At 27.9% G+C, this 27,349-nt stretch overlaps 1 protein-coding gene across 6 annotated transcripts in view; it reads right to left on the reverse strand.

The window, feature by feature from the left end:
• The window catches only part of LOC107444592 (uncharacterized), a 45,660-nt gene that overhangs the window by 13,965 nt on the left and 4,346 nt on the right, over positions 1–27,349 (reverse strand). For 2 of the 6 annotated variants that reach the window (XM_087163885.1, XM_087163884.1), the window contains 12 exons: positions 19,928–20,077; positions 19,568–19,717; positions 19,208–19,357; positions 18,848–18,997; positions 18,488–18,637; positions 14,846–14,992; positions 13,172–13,318; positions 12,098–12,244; positions 9,905–10,051; positions 8,291–8,437; positions 6,520–6,666; positions 4,325–4,471 (listed from right to left, as the gene is read on the reverse strand). In XM_087163885.1, the coding sequence (XP_087020011.1) occupies positions 4,325–4,471; positions 6,520–6,666; positions 8,291–8,437; positions 9,905–10,051; positions 12,098–12,244; positions 13,172–13,318; positions 14,846–14,992; positions 18,488–18,637; positions 18,848–18,997; positions 19,208–19,357; positions 19,568–19,717; positions 19,928–20,077 (1,779 nt within the window). The remainder of the gene's footprint in view (positions 1–4,324; positions 4,472–6,519; positions 6,667–8,290; positions 8,438–9,904; positions 10,052–12,097; positions 12,245–13,171; positions 13,319–14,845; positions 14,993–18,487; positions 18,638–18,847; positions 18,998–19,207; positions 19,358–19,567; positions 19,718–19,927; positions 20,078–27,349) is intronic. The other 4 variants (XM_087163887.1, XM_087163886.1, XM_087163888.1 and 1 more) reach the window with 4 other exon arrangements.

The following is a 27,349-nucleotide window of genomic DNA, read 5'->3' on the forward strand; positions in this document are numbered from 1 at the left end:
TGCATTTGCCATAGCACAAAATTACATTTTAGTAAAAATATATGATACTTACATTTGAATCGTGTCGAAAGTTCTTCTACTGTAGTGTGAAATCTGTGAGCAATTTGTTTAATTTTATATGTTCTGAAGCATGTTTGTTGGGAAATATAATTTAAATAAGCTTCACAGATTGTTGTCACCAGAAAAAAAATTTTACGCAAAATTACTAAAATAAAAAATAGAAACCTAGATATCCTATTATTTAATTTTTAAGAAGAATAGATCCAAAACACTTATTTGAGTTCTTCTCATTTGTTGATTATTTGTTGATTATGTTATGGTTAACCAAATGTTATGGTAATTTTTTCCTAACTTCTAATCTCATTAACTAATGCAAGGAATTTTACTTAAATTATAATAGTATAAGAATAATTAAGGTAAAGGATTATAATTATTTTTAACTAGTGGTGTAATATTGTATTTTATCAGTATACAGTTTTAAAATAAATGTATTTAAGTCAGCATAAATTTGTTATTATTTTTTTATAATTTATCTTTACATATTAATCGTGTAGGAAGGCTCTCCCGGTGAGGTACTGAAATATGCAAACAATTTGTTTATTGTAAGTATTTTGAAACATATTTGTTGTGAATTATTTACAACTATCAATGTTCAATTCCGTTGTCTAGTAAATTTGAACAAATCACGGAAGGCAAAGAAATTCGGGGATCAAGTAGTGATACAAACTAGTCTTTGTGGAGGACTTTTTGAAGAAACAAACGCAAATTTGCTTTACATGGAGAGGAAAACCACAAAAACCTTTTATGGTTACCCCGAAGGCAAAGTGATTCTAACCCGTGATTTGTCTATAGCTAATGATATTTCACGTTAGAATTGTGGTAGGAGCGAGCCACGAGCTTTATTCGTATTAACCAGCCACATCTGGGATTCGAATCTGGTCCACCTCATTGGTATGCGAACGTTTTATCCCCTAAGCCACGGCGGCTCTAATTCGTCCTTAGCGATGAATACGTAGACATAATTAGTATAATAAAAAGTTACATATTATATCACATGGTTCCTAAGTAAACAATAATTTAGTAAAAAGAAACAGTCTGTATTTGAACTTTTTCATCTGGTAATCCTCCAGTAAATGAAAACTAATGTAATAACTTACGAAATAAATTACAATGATTTTATTTTTTCTAATGGATGGCACTTTACCGTTCATCGTTACGGAAATGAGGTTCATTTCACGTTACCTAGCATCTTTCAACATAAATCACGGCGTCTAGAAACATTACCCTATCTTGCTTGATATGAGGATCACTAGAGTTCCTGCCCGTGGCAGCGGGCACCCGACTCCTCCATCTGTATTGGGCTTAGTGGCGATCGAGACTAATGGCATATCCCACGAAATAGAGACATTAGACTTAGATTGTAGGAATTTACGGAGTCCCTGCAATCGGAGCGGGCACTCCGCTCCTTCATTTGTAGTAATGCCCATGGGTGACTGTGGTACTGTGGTTAGCAGGTATATCAAGAGAAGTAGCAGAAGTTCTGGTAGACTTTAGACTGGTGGACTTAGAATTTTATTCTGTGTAGTTTCCAACTTCTTAATTTGAGATAGTTTAATGCACCCTCAGGCTGGGCTTTACGTAATATTGGCTTGATAGGCTTATACGTAAGTATTGGCTTGATGCACATGATGTATAAGATTTTCTTGAAATTAAGAGGTATGCGTGAGGAAGAGTCAATAATTGGTCTAAGGCAGCTGTAGGCTGCGTGAGCCTTATTTATTACTTTTTTGATATAAAGATTCTAGGTTAGTCCATTTATTATTAGCCCCAGGTAATTAGCTTGGTTGACAATCGGGATAGTTTTATTAAATAGTGTTACATTATTCTTGATTGTTTTATTTCTCTTTTGTCATCGATTTAACACTAGTTTTGATTTATCTGCATTAGTTAGAATCTGATTGTCTGCACACCAGGTTTCTATATCAGGCATTAGATTATTCATTTTAGTTGTGGCAATATTTGCATTTGAAGATCTGACAGCAGTAGCAGTATCGTCTGCATAATAGGCAATGAGAGGATTTCTTTGAGTGTTGCAGGATGGAAAGTCACTAGCAAATAGTAAGTAATAAAATACTACCTTGCGGTACACCCGCATGTGTATTCCTCTAGGGTGAGAGGTGACCATTAAGGAGGATTTGAAAAGATCTGCTATTTAAATAGGAATCTATAATTTTAATGAGGTTGAAAGGTATTTTTTGATGAATTTATTCAGTTATGAGGTGCTCAATGCCAGACGCGGTCAAAAGCTTTGCTTCATTCTTGAATAAATCATCAATGATGAAATCAATTACGCGTATGAGCTGTTTAGTTGTTGAGAGTTTCTTTCGAAAACCATACTGTTCTTTCGGAATAAAGGTTTTTTTATTAAACAAGTACCAGCCATTGACTATTAGGTCATTAGGCATCTAGCTCTCCAGTACTTCTTAACAATACAGTCAAAGTCCTTCAGGGTAGAGCACGTGTCCAGATGCACAGCAGTCATGGCTTGTCCGGTCTTACATACAAGGCAATCGGATGAAGTAGTCAGCTTGAGGTGAAATAAATGAATATCAAGTAATGGTTCAAGCCTTGTAAGAATGATTCGTTCTAATATTTTTCCTGAAGTAGGCAGGAGACTTATTGGTCGGAAGTTCTCTGGGTGTCTAGAGTCCTTACAATATGATAATGGCATTTCTCCAATTGCTAGGGCAGTAGTTATGATTGAGACATGCATTATGAAAATATCAATAATATCATTGATTTTATTCAAAGGAAGTTTTATCATTATGTTTTATCAGTTGTTTGTGTGATCTTCACCTGGAGATTTTCTGCTACTTAGCTTTTTGATGATTTTATTTATCTCTTCATTTTACACGTTACTGCTGAAATAGTTGTTGTAGATAAGGTTGATTTGGACTTCGTGTTGCTTATTACTAGGAAAGATGTTTAAGGAAAACTGCTTCTCAAAGGTGTCAGCAAATATGTAAATATTTTCGTAATCACTGCATATATTTTTGCTGTTATATGTGATAGGCTTATTTATAACTTTGGCTTATTTTAGTGATTTAGACTTTCTCCATATAGTCTGGTCAGTAATATTTAAGTTGGCGACTTTTTTATGCCAATTTTCGTTTCTATGATTTTCGCGCATGTTTTATATCTCTTTAGTGAGCTTGTTTAATTCTCTTTTCTCAATAGGATTTCTATACTTCTGCCACTGTTTTCTCATGTAGTTTTTGTAGTTAATTGTATTCTTTACATCTTTGGGGTGCTTCTGATAATTATTTGAATCAGTAGTGATAGTCGAAGCTTAATTGAACAAAAATCGTTAATCTATTCATTTGTTTTATTTTTAAAAATTTCTCTTTGTTTTCCTAATGCAATTTACGTGTTTATATTAAAATAAAATCCTTAAAACTGTTGTGTCTAAAGCAAGAAGTTCATAATTTTCTTAGAGGAGGTAATGAATATTATGTGACTTGTACGCATTTTACAATAACAGTTACATATTTTAAATAGGTTAGATCAGTAAATTTGTATGATGAATTTCACTTCCTTTTTTTTTTACTTGTACACATCTACAAAATGTATTTACAAATCATAGCTTTTATTGACGTAGATTAATTATTTGTCTTTTAACATTTGATTTCATTGCAGTAATTTTATTGGTAGTGTCTTTAGATATTATTTTAAAAAGTTATCAGATAATATAAGAATCTTACGCGTTTTTAAATGACAGTTACATGCTTATTTGTATTTAAATAAGTAATAGTTGCATAATGAATACTTTTAATAAACATTTTTGAATTATCACAAAAATAACCTTAGACAAAACAATAAAAAAAATTTATAAAAAAGCCTTTAAATTCGAAATTATTTAAGCCGGGTTTACGAAATTTTGTACCAAAGTCGCACATAATTATCAAAATAGTTGTTAAAGTTTGAAATATTATTGCTAAACTTTTTGGCATAGGGTGAACAAAAACACTATTTTCCGTTTTCAATTTATTGTTTGTCTCTCCAGCCTCTAAAAGTTATGTTCTGCATTGATAAATACGTGGAAATTTTAAAACGTAATCGTTTATCAAGTAATAAAATAATTCTCTAAGTATTTCCTAAAAAGTTTTTAAAAGTAATTAATTTCTCATAAAAGTTTAATTTCTCATGCTTTTTTAATTTTCCATTTTTTTTGTTCAAATCTTATTATCATCATTCAATATTCAATTCTTATTATCCATAGATTTTTTGAATGGAGTAACTCGTATTAATTAGAAAATTTGCTTACCAATGCATTCCGCATTCTTTTGTCCTTTTTTAGCTTCATCTTTGGGTTTGAAACCTTCTTTGCACTCACACGTATACTCTTTCCCATTTGCTTCACATTCCGTATTTTTTCCAGTACAGTCATAGGGTTTGCACTCATAAATATCTTCTAAAAAATGTAAGAAATTTAACAAAAAAATATTATAAAGAAAATTAATAACTTTTAAATGATACGACTCCCTAAATAACCTTTTACAGAGACTTTTCTTAAAGTCTTAAAGTCCCTAGCGTTGAAAAGAAAATTAGTCACTGTCGCATTTAAAATTCAATTCTATCAAGCAAACGCAGATCTTTACTTACGTGTCACGATACTTGCGAAATCTTTTTTTTTTTTAATCCAACTACAAAGATGTCTAAGAAACAAAACATTGTTTCATTTGTTTTAAATGTTATTCATTGTCATCAATAGACTTAATAACTAATATTTCAAAACAAAATAAAAGGTAAAATGATAAAAAGTTTGATATGAAAGAGCAGAAATGATTGATTAAAAGAAACCAATTCACGTAAAACTAATCTACATATAATTTTATTTAATCTTATTATTTGAGCAGGTTCCGCAATAGCTCAAAACTTTATTTAAATTTTAGCAAAATTTCAAAATGAACAAAGTAAAGAGATACACTTTATTAGCAAAGAATGATTATCTATGCATTTACTTCATTTTTTTATCTTTTTCTTCGGTATCCTGATACATTTTGCAAGTTTATATTAAAATAAAATTCTCAAAACTGTTTTGTGTAAAGGAAGATGTTCATAATTTTTTTAAAGGAGGTGTTAGATATCATGTAAAACTTACTTGTTTTGAAATAACAGTTACATGCTTTAGTTCTGTTTAGATGAGTAAAAATTGTATGAGTAGATTAATTAATTTGTCTTCGCATATTTAGTTTCTTAATAAAAGGAAAGACTAAGATCTTACTTTAAGAGGTATTAATCAAGTCAGTTTTGACTTGTGCTTCAGAGACATGAACTTTAACAAAAAGGGGAGAGAAGTTATTAGCAACCTTCGAAACGAAGGTCCTACGAACCATCTTTGGCCCTATACTCGATAACGACAACTGTAGGAAAAGATATAATTTTGAAATATATAGAATCTTTGATGGCGATGATCTCATTAAATCTATTAAATTAAGTAGAATGAGATGGGCCGGGCATGTAGTGAGAATAAGCCCAGAACGAACAGCATTGAGAGTCTCTAATGCAACCCCCTCCAATAAAAGGCTAAGAGAAAGGCCCAAAAAGAGATGGAAGGACTGTGTGGATGAGGATTTTGCCATCCTGAAAGTAAAGAACTGGAAAACAATTGCTGGGAGAAGGGCAGAAAGGGAAAAGCTTCTGAGGAAGGCCCAGGCTCACAAAGGGTTGTCGTGCCAATGCTGATGATGAATATTTAGTTTCATTAATGTAATTTTATTTCTAGCTATTTTAGATATCATTTATATGAGTTATTAGATATTATGTGATTCTAACGCTTCTTTAAATGACAGTTACATGATTAATTTTATTTAGACGAATAACGGTTGCATAATGAATAATATTTAGCTAAATATTTATAAATTATCACAAAAATAACGTTAGACAGAAAAGAAATTTTTAAATGCCTTTATATCTAAAAATACTTAAGCTACGTAGAAAAACTTTGCTGTAATTAATTATTGCACATAATAATTAAAATAGTTATTACAAGATTCAAATTTATTCCTCCACTTTTTGGCATATGTTGTACAAAAACACTATTTTGCGTATTTAATTTATAGTTAGTCCCTCAAACTTCTTCTAAAGGCTATGTACTTTATTCATAATTATGTGAAATCGCAAAACCTTATTACTGATTCATTGATAAAAAAAATTCTCTAAGTATTTTTTGGGGAAATTCAAAGAATGTGTTAGTATAGTAGTGTTTCCGTTGTTTCGTCCAACCCCTCTATGTAAATATATGTAAAAATACAAATATTATTTCATAAATGTATTGAAACGAAAATAACATATAAGATCTCTTCCATGCAAAAACATAATATTTCATGTTTTTTTTAAATTTTTCATTTGTTTATTCAAATCTTATGATCCTCATTTAATATTTAATTCTTATTATCCGCAGATTTTTTTTTAAATTTTGGAAAGGAATAACTCTTAATGATTAGAAGTTTTGCTTACCAATGCATTCTGCATCCCATTGCCCCTTTTTAGCATCATCTTTGGGTTTGAAACCTTCTTTGCACTCACAAGTATACTCCTTCCCATTTGCCTCACATTCCGTATTTTGTCCAGTACAGTCATAGGGTTTACATTCATAAATATCTTCTAAAAAATGAAAAAATTTAACAAAAAAAGTAATAATAACTTTTAAATGATACGACTCCCTAAATAACCCTGTTACAGAGACTTTTTATAATGTCTTTAATACGATTTTTACAACTGCCTAGCGTTGAAAGGAAAATTAGTCGCTGTCACATTTAAAATTAAGTTCGATCAAGTAAAAGCAGATCTTCACTTATGTGTCACGATACATGCGAAATCTTCTTTTTTTTAATCCAACTACAAAAATGTCTAAGAAGCTATTAATTCATTTAAGCATTATTTCATTTGCTTTAAATGTTATTCATTGTCATCAATAGACATAATAATTAAAGTTTCAAAACAAAATAAAAGGTAAAATGATAAAAAGTTTGATATGAAAGGGCAGAAATGATTGATTAAAAGAAAGCAATTCACGTAAAACTACTCTACATGTAATTCTTTTTAATCTTATTATTTGAGCAGGTTCAGCAGTAGCTCAAAACTTTATTTTAATTTTAACAAATTCTCAAAATGAACAAAGTTAAAAGATTCCCTTTATTAACAAAGATTGATCATCTATGCATTTACTTCATTTTTTAATCTTTTTCTTCGGTATCCTGATACATTTTACGAGTTTATATTAAAATAAAATCCTCGAAACTGTTTTGTGTAAAGGAAGAAGTTCAGAGTTTTTTTAAAGGAGGTATTGGATATCATGTGAAACTTACTTGTTTTGTAATAGCAGTTACATGCTTTAGTTCTGTTTAGATGAGTAAAAATTGTATAATGAATTACACTTCCTCGTTTTTACTGGTAAACTCTTTATACAAAAAATCAGAATTTTTTTACAAGTTACAGATGTTATTGATGTAGATTAATTAATTTGTCGTTTAATATTTAATTTCAAAACTGAAATTTTATTTCTAACTACTTAAGATATTATTTATATGAATTATTAGACATTATGTGATTCTAACGGTTTTTTAAATGACAGTTACATGATTAGTTTTATTTAGACGAGTAATGGTTGCATAATGAATAATATTTTGATAAATATTTTTAAATTATCACAAAAATAACGTTAGACAGAAAAATATTTTAAATGCCTTTGTATCTAAAAATATTTAAGCTACGTAGACAAACTTTGCTGTAATTAATTATTGCACATAATAATTAAAATAGTTTTCAAATTTATTCCTCCACTTTTTGGCATATGTTGTACAAAAACACTATTTTCCGTGTTTAATTTATTGTTAGTCCCTCAAACTTCTAAAGGCTTTATTACTTTATTCATAATTATGTGAAATCGGAAAACCTTATTACTGATTCATTGATAAAAAAATTCTCTAAGTATTTTTTGGGGAAATTCAAAAAATGTGTTAGTATAGTAGTGTTTCCGTTGTTTCGTCCAACCCCTCTATGTAAATATATGCTAAAATACATATATTATTTTATAAATGTATTGAAACGACAATAATATATAAGATCTCTTCCATGCGAAAACATAATATTTCATGTTTTTTTTTTAATTTTTCATTTGTTTATTCAAATCTTATGATCCTCATTCAATATTTAATTCTTATTATCCGCAGATTTTTTTTTAAATTTTGGAAAGGAATAACTCTTAATGATTAGAAGTTTTGCTTACCAATGCATTCTGCATCCCATTGCCCCTTTTTAGCTTCATCTTTGGGTTTGAAACCTTCTTTGCACTCACAAGTATACTCCTTCCCATTTGCCGCACATTCCGTATTTTGTCCAGTACAGTCAGTGAGTTTACATTCATAAATATCTTCTAAAAATTGAAAGAAATTTAACAATAAAAATATTATGAAGAAAATTAATAACTTTTAAATGATACGACTCCCTAAATAACCTTTCACAGAGACTTTTTTTAAAGTCTTTAATACGAAGTTTACAACCCCCTAGTGTTGAAAAGAAAATTAGTCGATGTCACATTTAAAATTAAGTTCGATCAAGCAAAAGCAAATCTTTACTTACGTGTCACGATACATGCGAAATCTTTTCTTTTTAATCCAACTAAAAAATGTCTAAGAAGCAAATCACGTAAAACTACTCTACATGTAATTCTTTTTAATCTTATTATTTGAGCAGGTTCAGCAGTAGCTCAAAACTTTATTTTAATTTTAACAAATTCTCAAAATGAACAAAGTAAAAAGATTCCCTTTATTAACAAAGATTGATCATCTATGCATTTTTTCATCTTTTTCCTCGGTATCCTGATACATTTTACGAGTTCATATTAAAATAAAATCCTCGAAACTGCTTTGTGTAACGGAAGAAGTTCAGAATTTTTTTAAAGGAGGTATTGGATATTATGTGAAACTTACTTGTTTTGTAATAACAGTTACATGCTTTAGTTCTGTTTAGATGAGTAAAAGTTGTATAATGAATTGCACTTCCTCGTTTTTACTGGTAAACTTTTTATACAAAAATCAAAATTTATTTACAAGTTACAGATGTTATTGATGTAGATTAATTAATTTGTCTTTTAATATTTAATTTCATTGCTGAAATTTTATTTCTAGCTGCTTAAGATATTATTTATGTGAATTATTAGATATTATGTGATTCTAACGCTTTTTGAAATGACAGTTACATGATTAATTTTATTTAGACGAGTAATAGTTGTATAATGAATAATATTTTGTTAAATATTTTTAAATTATCACAAAAATAACGTTAGACAGAAAAGAAAAATTTAAATGCCTATATATCTAAAAATATATAAGCTTCGTTGTACAAACTTTGTTGTAATTATTGCACATAATAATAAAAACCTCTAAAAGCTTTTTACTTCATTGATAATTATGTGAAATCGTAAAATCGTATTACTGTTTCATTCATAAAACAATTCTCTAAGTATTTTTGGGGGAAATTCAAGGCATGTGTTAGTATATTATTGTTTTAGTTATTTCGTCCGACCCCTGTATGTAAATATATATATATATATATATATATATATATATATATATATATATATATATATATATATATATATATATATATATATATATATATATATATATATATATATATATATTATTTTATAAATGTACTGAAACGATAATATATATGATCTTTTCCATGCGAAAACTTAATTTTTCATGTTTTTTTTTAATTTTTCATTTGTTTATTCAAATCTTATGATCCTCATTCAATATTTAATTCTTATTATCCATAGATTTTTTTTTTAAAATTTGGAAAGGAATAACTCTTAATGATGAGAAGTTTTGCTTACCAATGCATTCTGCATCCCATTGCCCTTTTTTAGCTTCATCTTTGGGTACGAAACCTTCTTTGCACTCACAAGTATACTCTTTCCCATTTGCTTCACATTCCGTATTTTGTCCAGTACAGTCATAGGGTTTGCACTCATAAATATCTTCTAAAAAATGTGAGAAATTAAAAAGGTATTATAAAGAAAATTCATAACTTTCAAATAATACGACTCCCTAAAAAACCTTTTGCAGAGACTTTTTTTAAAGTCTCTAATACGAAGTTTAGAATACCCTAGCGTTGAAAAGAAAATTAATCGCTGTCACATTTAAAATTAAATTCGATCAAGCATCTGCAGATCTTTGCTTACGTGTCCCAGTACTTGCAAACCTTTTTTTTTATCGAACTACAAAAATACCAAAAACGGAAAACATTATTTCACTTGTTTTTAATCTTATACATTTTCATCAATAGACTTAGTAATTAATGTTTTAAACCAAAATAAAAGGTAAAATTGAATACAAAGGTTGATATAAAGGGGCAGAAACAATTGATTAAAAGAAACCAATTCACGTAAAACTGCGCTACATATAATTCTATTAACTCTTATTATTTGAGCAGGTTTAGCAGTAGTTCAAAACTTTATTTTAATTTCTACAAATTTTCAAAATGAACAAAGTAAAGAGATGCATTTATTAACAAAAATCATTCATCTTAGCATTTATTTCCCTTTTTTTTAATCTTTTTCTTTGTTTTCCTGATACATTTTACAAGTTTATATTGAAATAAAATCCTTAAAACTGTTGTGTCTGAAGCAATAATTTCATGATTTATTTAGAGGAGGTATTGGATATTATGCAAGTCTTGCGCATTTTCAAACAACAGTTACATGTTTAAGTTATGATAGATCAGAAAATTTGTATAAGGAGTTTCATGTCCGTTTTTCTTCTTGTACACATTCTATACAAATCAAAATTTATTTACAAATTATAGCTTTTATGGAAGTAGATTATTTAATTTGACTTTTGACATTTGATTTCATTGCTGTAATTTCATTAGTAGTGTTTTTAGATATTAATTAAAAGAGGAATTGTATAATATGCGACTCTTACGCGTTTTTAAATTAGAGTTACATGTTTATTTTTTTTAAATGAGTAATAGTTGCATGATGAATAATTTTTGACGCATTTTTAAATTATCACAAAAATAACGTTAGACGTTATTAATCTTTGTTTTCGTTTTCGTGATACATTTTACGAGTTTATACAGAAATAAAATTCTTAATACTGTTGTGTCTAAAGCAAGAAGTTCATAATTTTTTAGAGGAGGTATTGGATATTGTGTGACCATTACGCATTTTCAAACAAATGTTACATGTTTTAGTTATGTAAGATCAGTAAATTTGTATTAGGAATTTCACGTCCTTTTTTTTCTTGTACACATTTTATACAAATCAAAATTTATTTATAAATTAGAGCTTTAAATGATGTAGGATTAATTAATTTGCCTTTTAACATTTGATTTCATTGCTGTAATTTTATTAGTAGTGCTTTTAGATATTACTTAAAGGAGATAAAAGATAATATATGACACTTAAGCGTTTTTAAATGACAGTTACATGCCTATTTCTATTTAAATTAGTAATAGTTGCATAATCAATAATTTTCTAAAACATTTTTAAATTATCACAAAAATAACGTTAGGCAAAAAATAATAATTTTTTTTCATAAAAATGTCCTTATATCCAAAAATATTTAAGGTGGGTTTACGAAATGTTGTGCCATAGTCGCACCTATTAATCAATATATTTGCTACACCTTTTAGCTTAGGGTGTACAAAAGCACTATTTTCCGTTTTAAATTTATTGTTAGTCCCTCAAGCCATTGAAAGCTATGTTCTTCATTCATAACATAGTTTTTAAGGGTTATTGTTAGTTATAGCTCGGTTTCAATTATATGAAATCAAAAAACGTAATCGCTTATTAATTAATAAAATAATTCTCCAAGTATTTTTGAAATTGTTTTACAAGTGTAAGTAGACGGTAATAATAAATAAGATCTTTTCCATGATAAAACATAATTTCTCACGTTTTTTTTAATCTTTCATTTATTTATTCAAATCTTATTATCCTTATTCAAATAATTGATTCTTATTATCCATAGATATTTTTTAAATTTTGGAACGGAACGTCGTATTAATTAGAAGTTTTGCTTACCAATGCATTCCGCATTTTTTCGCCCTTTTTTATCTTCATCTTTCGGTCTGAAACCTTCTACGCACTCACAAATATACCCGTTATCATTCGCTACACATTCGGTATTTTTTCCAATACAGTCAGTGTCTTTGCACTCATGAATTATTTCTAAAAGATGTAAGAAAATTTTTAAAAAGAAGATTAAAAATAAATCATGACACGTAAATAATACGACTCCCCAAAAAACTTTTTACAGAGCCTTTTCCTTTTTTTTTAAAAAAATCATAATTTTTTGGAAGAGGTATTGGATATTAAGTGACTTACGCATTTTTAAATAAAAATTACATGTTTTAGTTATGTTAGATGAGTAAGAGTTGTATGGTGAATCACATTTCCTTTTTTTCACTTGTAAACATTTATACAAAAATCGAAATATATTAACAACTCTTATTGGTGCAAATTATTTACTTACTTTTTTAATATTAATTTCATTACTGTAATTTTATTAGGAGTCATTTTAGATATTATTTAGATGAATTATTAGATATTATGTGATTCTTACGCGTTTTTAAATGACAGTTACATGTTTATTTTCAGTTAGATGAGTAATAGTTGCATAATGAATAATTTTATTAAATATTTTTAAACTATCGCATCAATAATGTTAGACAAAAAAATAATTTCTTTTTGGAAAAACCCCCTTATATCCAAAAATCCTTCAGCCAGGTTTACGTATTTTGTGCCATAAATGTACATAATAATAAAAATAATTGTTACAAGTTGCAATGCTGGACTTTTTGGCATATGGTGCACAAAATCACTATTTTCCGCTTTTAATTTATTGTTAGTCCTTCTAACGTCTAAAAGCTATGTTCGTCATCAATAATTCTCTAAGAAATTTTAAGAATATTTTGAAAGTGTATGTAAATTACAAAAATAAATTTCAGGAGAAAACGTAATTTCTCATGGTTTTTGAATTTTTATTTGTTTATTCAATACTTATAATCATCATTCAAATAATTGATTCTTATTATCCATAGATTTTTTTTAAATTTTGGAAGGGAATATCTCGTATTATTTAGAAGTTTTGCTTACCAATGCATTCCGCATTCTTTTGTCCTCTTTTAGCTTCATCTTCCGGTCTAAAACCTTCTATGCACTCACAAGTATACTTGTTGCCATACGCTACACATTCTGTATTTTTTCCAGTACAGTCAGTGTCTTTGCACTCATGAATTATTTCTAAAAGATGTAAGAAAATTTTTAAAAAGAAGGTGAAAAAAATTCATGACACTTAAATAATACGACTCAATTAATAACTTTTTACAGAGCCATTTTTTTTTACTTTTTAATACGCAGTTTCAAACCACCTGTCCATTAAAAAGAAAATCAAGCACTGTCCCATTTAAAATTATGTTTTTTCAAGTAAACGCAAATATTTACTTACGTGTCACGGTATTTTCAAGTCCTTTTTTTTAATGCAACTACAAAATTGTCTAAGAAGCAGAACATTATTTTATTTGTTATTTGTTGTCATCCCTAGATTTTATAATTAATGTTTCAATACAAAATAAAAGATAAAAAGCTAAAAAGGTTGATACAAGAGGACAGAAAAAATTGATTAAAGGATACCAATTCACGTAAAACTGCGCTGCATATAATTCTATTAACTCTTATTATTTGATCAGGTTCAGAAGTAATTCAAAACTTTATTTTAATTTCAAACATTTTTCAAAATGATCAAAGCAAAAAGATGCATTTATTAACGAATATCATTCATCCTTTCATTTATTTCATTTTTTTAATATTTTTCGTTGTTTTCCTGATACATTTCAAGAATTTGTATTAAAATAATATCCTTGAAACTGTGGTATCTAAGGAAAGAAGTTCATATTTTTTTATAGGAGGTTTCGGATATTATGTGACTCTTACGCATTTTCAAATAACAGGTTCATGTTTTAATTATGTTGCATCAGAAAAATTTGTTTGATGAAATACACGTCCTTTAATTTTATTTGAACACATTTTATACAATCAAATTTTATTTAAAAATTATGGCTCTTATGATGAAGATTAACTAATTTGTCTTTTAAAATATATTTCATCGCTGTAATTTAATTAGTAGTGTTTTTAGATATTATTTAAAGGAGGTATTGTATAATGTACGACCCTGATGCGTTTTTAAATGAGATTTACATGTTTATCTTTTTTAAATAAGTAATAGTTGCATAATGAATAATTTTTGAAGCATTTTTAAATTATCGGAAAATAATATTAGACACAAAAATAATTTTTTAATAAAAATGCCCTTATATCCAAAAATATTTAAGCCAAGATTAGGAAATTTTGTGCCATAGTCACACATAATAACGAAGTTAGTTGTTACAATTTACAAAATTTATTGCTACACTTTTTGGCATAGGTTGTACAAAAACTCTATTTTCTGTTTTTAATTTATTGTTAGTTCTTCTAACCTCTAAAAGCCATTTTCTTCAATGATAATTATGTGAAATCGAAAAACGTAATAGCTCATTAATTGATAAAATAAATCTCTAAGTATTTTTTAAGAATATTTTAAAAGTGTAAGTAAATGAAAATAATATATAATATCTTTTTCACGACAAAACGTAATTTCTCATGTTTTTTTAATTTTTCACTTTTTTATTCAATACTTATAATCCTCATTCAAATATTTAATTCTTATTATACCTTGATTTTTTTTTCAATTTTGGAAAGGAATGTCTGATTTAAATGAGAAGCTTTGCTTACCAATGCAATCCGCATCCTTTAGTCCTTTCTTTGCTTCATCTTTTGGTCTAAATCCTTCTAAGCACTCACAATTATAATAGATACCATTTGCTGCACATTTTGTATTTTTTCCTGTACAGTCAGTATATTTGCACTCATGAATTATTTCTAGAAAATGCACGAAATTTTAGAAAAATTAAAATAAAAAAAGTTCATAACTTTTAAATTATACAGGTCACTCCCTTAAATTACGCAGATTTATTGCCCATCAAACCTCAATAAGCGAAGTGCTTCTATAATAGTTATGTAAAATCGCAAAACCTTACTCTGATTAATTTATAAAAGCAATTCGCTAAGTATTTTTTGGGGAAAATTAAAGAAAGTGTTAGTACAGTTTTGTTTCGGTTATTTTGTCCATACTCTGTATATATATATGGGTCATTCTCACAAAAACAGTCATTTTCATGTCCCCAGTATATTTTATGTTTGTTTTACAGCTTACGAAAAAAAATTCATTGAAAGTGTCTTTCAGAATGCAAGCTAACAAAATAATAAAAATAAAATTATCAATTTTTATTTTTTATTTATTTTAGGTAATTAAAATATACCAATATGTCATTCCCTCACTTGTCCCCACTGCTGATTTAAAAAAAGAAAAAAATTGTTTCGGAAATAAAAAAAAAATTTTTACAAATTCGTGTTTTTTATTTTAGAATACCGAAATATAGAATTCAGAAAATCAATTTTAAATTTAATTTCTGATAAAAATATTAACACAGCACTATCTTAAACTTTGTCCCCAGTGTTTCGCGTCATTCCCTCACAACAATGTTCTTACCACCTGCAATCTTCTTAGAATAAAAATATTTTAATAAAAACTTCAGAAGTTAACAACTGGCATCATAGAACAAAATTGCAGTATGTTTCCATCTTCAACTTGAAGAAGCTTTGCTGTGGAATAAATTTGAATGAATCAAACCAGGTAAAATTTTCTACATTTGTCATTCCCTCATGTCATTTTTTAGAGTAAAATAAAATACAATTTCATCGAGAAAGTGGATAATTATATGTTGCTTTCTTGTATGAATATAATTGTATGTGATTGACTTCAGAAATTAATTAGGCCTAACTGTTATTTTTAAATTTTATTGAATTCGTCATTCCCTCACTAGTGTATTAAGTGAGGGAATGACGCTGAAGTGAGGGAATGATTCAAGATGAGTATATTATTAAATTTTTTTTTGTTCAATCGTGCCAGCCAATTTTATTTCTCAAACCTGTAAAAACTATTAAATATATAAGACTAAATTATAATAATTATTAGGTATTCTTAGTATTATCATTTTCAAACTTTAGGTAGATGTAACTTAGATAAAAACATGTATTAAAATAAAATATCATTCCCTCACTATTAGTGTCATTCCCTCACTTTTTAAATAGTGAAAATAATTAATTTACTTATTAATTAATTTGAAAAATAAATTAAAAAATTAATAAATTAATTTATTAAATTAATTAATTTATTTATTAAATTAATTAATTAATTACTAATTATTGTAAATTAATTAATTATAAATTAATTATTTAAAAAATTAATTAATTTAAATATTAAGTATAATTTATAGGATATATACTTTCTTTATAATGCCATTACATATTTCTATTAGTATAAAGAGTTTCAGAGCTTTTTATTCACTTTACTTTTTTGGGATTTTATGAACTGAAAAATGACAGTTTTCGTGGGAATGACCCATATATATATATATTGAAAGATCTTAGATATTATTGTCGTTCTAATACACTTTTAAAGTAATATATATATATATATATATATATATATATATATATATATATATATATATATATATATATATATATATATATATATATATATAATATATATTACTTTAAAAGTGTATTAGAACGACAATAATATCTAAGATCTTTTGCATGACAAAAGATAATTTCTCTTGTTTCTTTTCTAATTTTTCACATGTTTATTCAAATCTTATTATCCTCATTCAATATTTAATTCTTATAATTCATTGATATTTTTTAAAAATTTTGGAAAGGAATAACTCGTATTAATCAGAAGTATTTCTTACCAACGCACGTCGCATCTCTTTGTCCTTTTTTAGCTTCATCTACTACAAACTTCATCTACTACGTACTTTTTTAGCATCATCTACAAACCTACTTTGCACTCACAAGTATATTTATTGCCTTTCGCTTCCGCGAAAGGCAATAATCCCGTATTCTAATCCGTATTCTAATAATCCGTATTCGTATAATCCGTAAGAATACGGCTTCAATCCGTATTCTTTCCAGTACAGTCAGTGGGTTTGCATTCATGAATATCTTCGAAAAAATTTAAGAAATTTAAAAAAATTATTACGAAGAAAATTCATAATTTTTAAATAAGACGACTCCCTAAATAACCTTTCAGTTAGTATTTTTTTTTGTATTTTTTATTACTAAGTTTACAACTACCCTTCCCCCAAAAAGAGAATTACTCCCTGTCCCCTTTAAAATTAAGTTCTTTCAAGCTAACGCAGGTCCCTACATACATATCACGGCACTTGCGAATCATTTTTTATAATCCAACTACAAAAATGTCAAAGATCCAAACTATTACTTCAAATGTTTTTAATGTTGTCTATTGCCATCAATTGCCAACATTATTTAATGTTCACTGAAAAAATAATACTTTAAAACCGAAGAAGGTAGTTATAAATGGGCAGAAATGCTTAATTAAAAGAAACCAATTTCTGTAAATCGGCTCAACATATAATTTAATTTTCTCTTATTATTTGCGGAGTTTCAGCATTAGTTCAGAGCTATATTTTAAGTTTAACAATTCCTCGAAGTATACCAAGGAAATAGATGCCTATTATTAACAAAGATTGATCCTTTATGCATTTATTTAATTTTTTTAATCTTTTTCCTTGGTATCCTGATACATTTTACGAGTTTATATTAAAATAAAAGCCTTGAAACTTTTTTGTGTAAAAGAAGAAGTTCCTAATTTTTTTAGAGGAGGTATTAGATATCAGTTGACTCTTACGTGTTGTAAAATAACACACACATGCGTCAGTTCTGTTTAGATGAGTAAAAGTTCATGATAAATTACACTTCCTTTTTTTTACTGGTAAACATTGGTGTAGATTAATTAATTTGCTTTTAATAATTTCATTAATGTAATTTTATTTGTAGCTATTTCAGATATTATTTATATGAGCTATTAGATATTATGTGATTCTAACGCGTTTTAAATGACAGTTACATGATTAATTTTATTTAGACGAATAATAGTTGCCTAATGAATAATTATATTAAATATTTTAAAGTTATCACAAAAAAACGTTTGACAAAAAAAAAATTTTAAATGCCTTTACATTCAAAAATATTTAAGCTACGTAATAATCAAAATAGTTGTTACAAGTTTCAAATTTATTCCAACACTTTTTGGCACATGTTGTACAAAAACACTATTTTCCGTTTTTAATTTATTATTAGAAAGAATTGATTTATGATTATGATTATTAGAAAGAATTGAATTTAGATGTCGAAATTAGAAAATCACATATGGTTTTGAATTTATAAGACAGAGAGGCACTGACTACAGCTGAAACTCTTACCTTTATACATTATTATGTATATTACCTATGCATAGTTTCGTGTCTGTATCTTCTCTATATCCCTCAATACAAGGACCACAAACATACTCCGATTTCTTATCCGGCTTATTTGTGCAAATTCTTTTTTTATCGGAGCAGTCTTCATCTCCCCCTTCATCTCTACATCCAAAAATCTCTAAAAATAAATAATATTTAAATATTATTATGAAGACATCTCTCCTAAACAAATTAGGAATTTTGAACAAATTTTTTGAATTGGGTAATGAAAATGCTCCTTGCGGCCAATGTCGAAATTAGAAAATCACATTTGGTTTTGAATTTATAAGACAGAGAGGCACTGACTACAGCTGAAACTCTTACCTTTATACATTATTATGTATATTACCTATGCATAGTTTCGTGTCTGTATCTTCTCTATATCCCTCAATACAAGGACCACAAACATACTCCGATTTCTTATCCGGCTTATTTGTGCAAATTCTTTTTTTATCGGAGCAGTCTTCATCTCCCCCTTCATCTCTACATCCAAAAATCTCTAAAAATAAATAATATTTAAATATTATTATGAAGACATCTCTCCTAAACAAATTAGGAATTTTGAACAAATTTTTTGAATTGGGTAATGAAAATGCTCCTTGCGGCCAATGTCGAAATTAGAAAATCACATTTGGTTTTGAATTTATAAGACAGAGAGGCACTGACTACAGCTGAAACTCTTACCTTTATACATTATTATGTATATTACCTATGCATAGTTTCGTGTCTGTATCTTCTCTATATCCCTCAATACAAGGACCGCAAACATACTCCGATTTCTTATCCGGCTTATTTGTGCAAATTCTTTTTTTATCGGAGCAGTCTTCATCTCCCCCTTCATCTCTACATCCAAAAATCTCTATAAATAAATAATATTTAAATATTATTATGAAGACATCTCTCCTAAACAAATTAGAAATTTTGAACAAATTTTTTGAATTGGGTAATGAAAATGCTCCTTGCGGCCAATGTCGAAATTAGAAAATCACATTTGGTTTTGAATTTATAAGACAGAGAGGCACTGACTACAGCTGAAACTCTTACCTTTATACATTATTATGTATATTACCTATGCATAGTTTCGTGTCTGTATCTTCTCTATATCCCTCAATACAAGGACCGCAAACATACTCCGATTTCTTATCCGGCTTATTTGTGCAAATTCTTTTTTTATCGGAGCAGTCTTCATCTCCCCCTTCATCTCTACATCCAAAAATCTCTAAAAATAAATAATATTTAAATATTATTATGAAGACATCTGTCCTAAACAAATTAGGAATTTTGAACAAATTTTTTGAATTGGGTAATGAAAATGCTCCTTGCGGCCAATGTCGAAATTAGAAAATCACATTTGGTTTTGAATTTATAAGACAGAGAGGCACTGACTACAGCTGAAACTCTTACCTTTATACATTATTATGTATATTACCTATGCATAGTGTCGTGTCTGTATCTTCTCTATATCCTTCAATACAAGGACCGCAAACATACTCCGATTTCTTATCCGGCTTATTTGTGCAAATTCTTTTTTTATGGGAGCAGTCTTGATTTCCCCCTACATCTTCACATCCTAGAATCTCTACAAATAAATAATATTTAAATATTATTATGAAGAAGTAATTCCATTAATATTCATTACAATTATAGAATATTTGCATCTGTGGTCTTATTTTTGATGTTTTTTATTTAAATCAAATGTTATCACCTTTTGACAATAAATTACAGGGTGCTCAATTCAAATAAAGCAGCCTCCTTGATTTTTTACAAAAAAATGTAGGCAAAAAAAAAAAAAATAAATATTAAGAAAGATTATATCTAAACATATATTTAAAATGAGAAACTCACTTTCTGTAGAATTTGGACAGTAAAAAACAGAATAAGAAAAGAGGACAAAAAATGTTCCTGCGAAATAAAGTCCTTTCTGATTATTGCTAATATCTCCGTCGAGATTATATATTTATATACTTGAAAAATATCTACTATTGAGAGCAAAAGCTTAATTTATTCATTTCTATTATATTATAAATGTGCGAAAGAAACAGAATCCTCTAAAGATTACTTTATGACAATAGTTAATACTAAACATTTAAGAAAAAATCATTTTTAAGCCATCTCTCCTAAACAAATTAGGAATTATGAACAAATTTTTCACTTGGGAAATAAAAATGCTCCCTGCGACCAATGTCGGAATTTGAAAATCTGTATTAGTTTTTGATTTTGAAGACAGAGACGCTTAGACGCTGGCACAAACTTTTTTCTTACTAGATTATATTGTAAATTATCTTTGCATAGTTTCGAATCTATATCTGCTTTATATCCCTAAATACAAGATCAGCAAATATTTTTGCCCGGCTTATTTGAGCAACTAATTTTTTGACCTGAACAATGTTCATTTCCCCCTTTCATCTCTATATCCTAGAATCTCTACAAATAAATATTAGTTAAATTTTAATATAATGAAAGAAGAAATTTTATAATATTCATTTCAATATTACTCCATTAGTCTCCGAGGCACTTATTGTTGGAAAATTTGATGCTATTTTTTTTCTTCAGATTTATCAAATTTCAATTACAAAATTTATTAACTTCTGTTTATTGATTGCAGCGTGCTCAAATCAACTATAGCCAACCCCTTTGAATTCTTACAAAAACTCTACGCAAAATAATTAATGAGGTATATATTAAGAAATATTAAATCTGAACATGTATATACAATGTGGAAGCCATCCACCCGGTTGAAAAAAGCATTACTTGTCGTTCTCTGATGACGTCACTTTATACAACGCGGTCTACTACTAACGTGTTTTTCTAAAATAGAATTGCGCCCATAGTTGGTGATGTTATTTTTAGTACTATTAAATAAGACATTTTCGTTTCACTGTTAAATCTAACAAGCAAAACCTACAATTGTAACTTATAACTTTTACTTTTTTTTTGTTCACAAATATCTGCTCATTTGTAGAGGTACTTACACGATGTTTAAAAGTCAATGTTTTTGTGTCATTTATTTAAATTTTATTTTTTATTAATTCAATAAAATTCTCTTCTTTTTCTGCAGTGTTAACTACTTTTATAATATTTAAAAAGAAATCAACTTTTATCATCATTTTAGAACCGTTATATTTTTTTGTTATCTGCCTTCATGGGGAACAAACTATAAACACTCCCGTTAAAGTATTCTGATCGTATGTTTTCATTATTTTAATATAACATATGAACCAGATTAAAAATTAGCTATGCTTTTCAGAAGCAAATTTCAATGTTATAAAATAAAACCAATCCTGCTACTATCTTTCAGTTGAACAGTGAAATATTTTTTTCATATTTTCAAGGCATAGATAATTCAAATTTATGCTTAAGATATATTTCATTTTAACTTGTATATGCACATGTATCTTTTAATGTTATTAGGTATTACTGCCGGCATTTCTATTGCTATGATGTAAAATAAAAAATAAATAAAAAAACTTGTTATTATTGTACAAAAATTGCTTCGAAAAAATATTTTGCTTCGCTCTACCAGTAAATATTATATTCTGTTTACAATAAGAAAAAAATGTCCATTTTACCATAGCTTATTAAATATAAATGATAACGATGAATTTTATTTTTTTGGCAACAAAATTAGCACAAACTGTACTTTAAACTGTGTATTAAAATTAATCTGTCACTTCAGTGTTTCTTACTTTAAGTCTAATATTAGCTACCACTGAAACTATTTTTTTTTCAGCATGTAACACAATTTTTTAACGAATATCAAGGTGGTTGGTTGATTTGAAAGAAAAGGAAATAATAAAGTCGACCATCAACAATGCTTACGTTCAAAATACAAGTGAGATTAAGTAAGGTTTTAACTTACTTTATAAAGAATTGGCCTATTGGATGTATTATTTTTCTTGTAAGATAAGTTTCAATATTTAATCTGTACCAGAATTCTATATTGCAGGATTCTTAACTTGTCAAAAAACATGTGATAAATAAAAGAAAACCGTTCTAGGAGATATTTCCAAAGTATGACGTATGATTGAAGCATAGATAAACTTCTTTAGTTTGCAAATTTGTTCATAATTTGAGATGCATGAAGATTCAATTAAAAATAAATCCTTTTATGATTTTATAACTTTTACTGTAGGGCTTTTGGAAAAAGAATTATTCGCAAAATATATATTTTCATTACATGATCGTATATATATGTTGTAGGCTAGTTGAAAAATCAATAAATTATTGCAAATGCTAATACAAATGTTTAATTTATAATTTATACATTTATAATTCAAAAATTTACAGCTCATTAGGCTAGGTACAAAAGTGCTCAGTGTTTTCAAATCTCGTTTCTATTTAAAGCTAATTAAAACCATTCTATATATGTTCAGGATAATAAGGAAATGAGTAAAGCATCACCCAGCAGACAGAATTTGCTTTTTTTTTTCAATTTTCTTTTTTTGCTATAGACTTTTAATGAGTCTGAGTATAATGAGCTCTAGGCTGATTCCAAACTGTTAGAAATTAATCAGGCAAATTGAGCAATGAATCATGCAATTTTCAATTAGTATTCTCAAAGCTCAATGCAATAAGCCTAAAATGAGCGACGTTGGTTAGAAAATACTAGAGTCTTGAAGAATTTAACCTCGTGCTATTCAAAATGGCGACAGCTGATCGTGGAAATCTGGTTTATTCAGTTAGTATGCTACTGTCACGAACAGTAATATCTGCGTAGTAGTATAGAATTTTTCATATTTAGTGCTCTATAACGAGTCAAACTTTGGTGGTACTTACGTAGTGTTTGAAAGTTAGGTTTTTAAATAATTTATTTTTTCATTTGTTTGTTTATCTTTTTCATTTGTTTATTTATTTATTATTTGTTTCATTTGTTTATTCATTTATGCAATTATATATTCATTTATCTATTTAATATGTTTATTCATTTACTTAATTATATATTCATTTATCTATTTAATTTGTTTATTCATTTATTTAATTAAATACATATAAAACTAAGCTTCTCGTTTAAATTTGTCTATTGGGGAATTCATAAAAAATTTCATTCGACTATCGGTATTTAAGTTCCCTGCTCATTTTTTTAATCTTTTACCATTTAAAGATAATAAAAAAAAACTATTAAACATTCACCACGGTTATCAAGTAAACATATTATACGTTTTTCTTAGTTCAATGCACCTACAATGCTGGAAGTTTGCAATACTTTTTCTTAATAGTATTGCAATATATAGAGAGAGTTTGCAATACTTGTTTATTTTACTACTTAATAATAACCCGTGTTCCCTAAACGTATTTTTTTCATGCGTTGAAACATACGTACTACAACGATTTTGTCTGTATTAGGTTCTAGGCAGTCACGTGGTCGATAGAAGACCAGCTCTCATAGGCCCCCATGTAAACCTGTTTCGGAGGCAGCGGCTATCTCCATCCAGGTGTGGAAGTATTGCTAGGAAAACAACCTGCTTCCTTACAGAGGGTCCCTCCGTCCCTACCCCGTAAGCAACCCCATTCCTCTCCGCTCCCAACAAACACCTTTCTCCTTGTCTCTCCCCACTCATGTAAATAGCAAATGAAAAGTGACTCAAACCCCGTCTGCTTTTCTTCTTTACATACTTAGATACTTGTTTTGAAAAAGGTTTACTTATTAAAGAAGGAAAATATTTACTTGCGACGAATTCATTAAAAAATAAATATAATTTATTATTTTTACATAGGAGCATAATTTAAATAGATATCGGTTACTTAAAGATGCCACTTTAAACAGTCACTTTAAAGATGGCGAAATATTTGTTGTTAAACAAGTTTAGAGACGCTATGATGACTGAAAGATGGCCCATGCGTCGGCTCAAAAACCTTTGGAGCTTTTCTTGTCATTCAGAGGGACCTTGCTGGCCCCTGCTACGTATCGGAGAAGCTAGACGTGGATACGAATCTCACTAGAGGCATAGATGTTTCTCGATCTGCTTGTCCTCTGTTATGTGACGTGTGAATGTGACCCACCCTATGAATGGTTATATATAAGCAGTGATGGTTATATAAAGTCAATACCTCACAAAAAACATGTTGACAAAAAACATCTCATTGTCAATGTATCGCAAAAGCTTGCTCAACAACTCCTGAGGACAAAACACATCTATATAGGCCTTAACAGATGCATTATCAAAAAAAGAATTCTTCTTCGACGCTGCTCATGGTGTCAAGGTCTTGATCATTCCACCCACTCTTGCACTCAAGAATTCGCCACTTGCTCTAACTGCGAAGGCGACCATCACACAAATGAATGTCACTCCGACGAAAAATATTGCATCAATTGCTGGCACACCAATACCTTTTTTGGAACCAGCCATAATCCTTATCATCAAGCCTCAGACATCACTTGCCCTGCGCATCGCCAGACCCTGCTTGAATTACGATCACGTTCTAATGTGTATTAACTGTTACCACCTTCTAGCTATAACTTCTCAGTTTCTTCTCAATCTATTCACATATGTTTGTTGAATATACCTATCGCTAGAGAAACTCTATAAACATTTTTTTCCTCATTGCAGACTTTTTGTAGATGACTCTTATTTTATTTTTATTTTTTCTTATTTCATATTTTCCTTCAAAATTCTTGCTATCCAGCCTCCTTGAGAGCCTTACACTTTTGACAGCTGTCAAAATAATCTTCTTATGTTTTCGAGTTACTTATCTGCCATGTAAATTCATTACTATTAAGTTAAAATTATTTTCTATGCTTTTTGTTTAAGGCATTTCTCTATGCCTTTGTATTTTATAGTGTAAATATTTTCATAATTTAATTTATTCTTTATATGTCATTTATACTTGTTGCTAATGTAATTTTTTGTGTTTTATGTATGTTTTGTCAGTAGAATGTTTGTTCTACTCTCGTGTGCCCTGAATAGGGCGGGTCGAGGTATAAATAAACAATATATAAGCAGTGAGACGTGGAGCAGCTTCACAGTTTTATGAGCTGAATAACGATCATCTCTCCTTTATCATTACTGCCATGTTAACTTCTTCATTCGATTATATTCCAGTAACTTACAACAAATTTAATGACTTACGAAATAAACAAGAAACTCGCAATGACAAAATTGCTTTGTAATGCATTGTTTAACGTAAAGTAAGTTATGGTAAAAGAATGTAAAAATTGTTTAATAGTTGTGTAAAAGTGTATGTTAACAGTATATATAATTTTAAATAAATGTCAGTATCAGTTCATTTTTATTAAAAAATAGTAGTAAAACCTAAAACAATTTTTAATTGTATATAATTTTAAAACTATATGCTAAGAAATTACTAAATTAAACGTTTAAATTTTTTTTATTAATTAGAATATGCGCAAAACTACAATAATTAAAAAACTACATCTATAGATTTTTTCTAAACCGAAATTAATAAAAATGAAGCGTTTCTATTTTTTTTAACTTTTTCATGAGGTCATCATCTAGTAAATAAAAACATATTTAATGGTTTTAAAAAAAATTATATTCAAAAAATTGCAAAATAAGTAAAATAATTTAGTATCTCACACTTACAAAACTTTTATAGTATGCGTTTTTTAATGTACAAAAATAGAACTATTGTTAATTAATTAAGTAAAAATTAATGTTAGTTGAATGTCTAATTTTAAACGTATGCATTTAGCTCTAAATCAAATTTTATTAATAATTTATACTTACATTTGAATAATGTTGAAATTTGACCTAGTAAGGTAGTGAAATCTATAAATATTTGTTTGAACAATTTGAAAGTTTTCAAAGTTTTCATTTTTGTTCTTTGCAAAGAAAACATGCATAATTCTAATACAATAAAGAATCTACTTACACATTTTATTTTTAAAGTGAAAGAAATGAAGAAATTTTTTGAGCTTTTTCTGATTTTAATCTTCCTCTAAATAAAGCTCAGATAAAATTATTGACATGATAAAGCAATTGCATAAAAAGAATTTACGTAAATGATTATAATTAGGGTTAAAATTTATTATACAAAATTAAAAGTTGATAACATATATATTTTTAAGCAAATGCTTTTAATATAGCATCAATTTATTATTATTTTTATTAAATAGATATTTTTACATTTAGGTCTTATCGTAACTCGTTATCTTATTGGGGTTACGAAGTATGTAAGCAATTTGTTTATTGCAAATGTCTCAAAATTATTTTGTAATGAAGCAACTAAATTTTTATAGTTTTTACAAAGCAAAAATATTCATAAAATTACTTCAAAAGAAACACAAAATAAGCATGTTGCGTCCGCAACTTTAAGTGTATTACTAACGCAAAACTGATATTAAAAAAAACTTTCTTTATTTAGACTTTAAAATTTGACGATCCTTCCGTACTTGAAAACTAAGTAATAAAATAAAACCCATACTAACGAAACAAGAAATTCAAGGAGTTTTTTTCTTCTTATTTTTGAACTTTATTAAAATAAAGCCTTTATTTTAAATTGCAATTCATACACTGTTAAAATTTTCCTTCTAAAATTTCGGTAAAATAACTGGCAACTGTCTGTCCATCCGATTAACCGTAAAGTTTACGGTAGAGAACATTTTTTTTCTTTACGATTTTGAAGCCATTTACAAAAAGTATGGTTATAAAACCATGAATACAAAACTATACGGCTTTTTAACTATTTACCACTAGCATTTTTCAGAAACGCAAAAAGAAAATTGTTTAACTAAACATAGGAGCTCGCCTTTTTGTAAGGCAATGGGCATTGGAGAGTACCGGACGCTGGAAATTCTTCACGTATTGAAGGGAATGGAGGAAATATTGTAGCGTCAACACTAGGACTCGAACTCCAGTTCTGCCGGTCATGAGATTGACAGATAAGTCCGCTC

The sequence above is a fragment of the Parasteatoda tepidariorum genome, chromosome 5 (genome assembly GCF_982258835.1).
Source record: "Parasteatoda tepidariorum strain Cologne lab strain chromosome 5, Ptep-v5.0, whole genome shotgun sequence".
Classification (NCBI taxonomy): domain Eukaryota; kingdom Metazoa; phylum Arthropoda; class Arachnida; order Araneae; family Theridiidae; genus Parasteatoda; species Parasteatoda tepidariorum.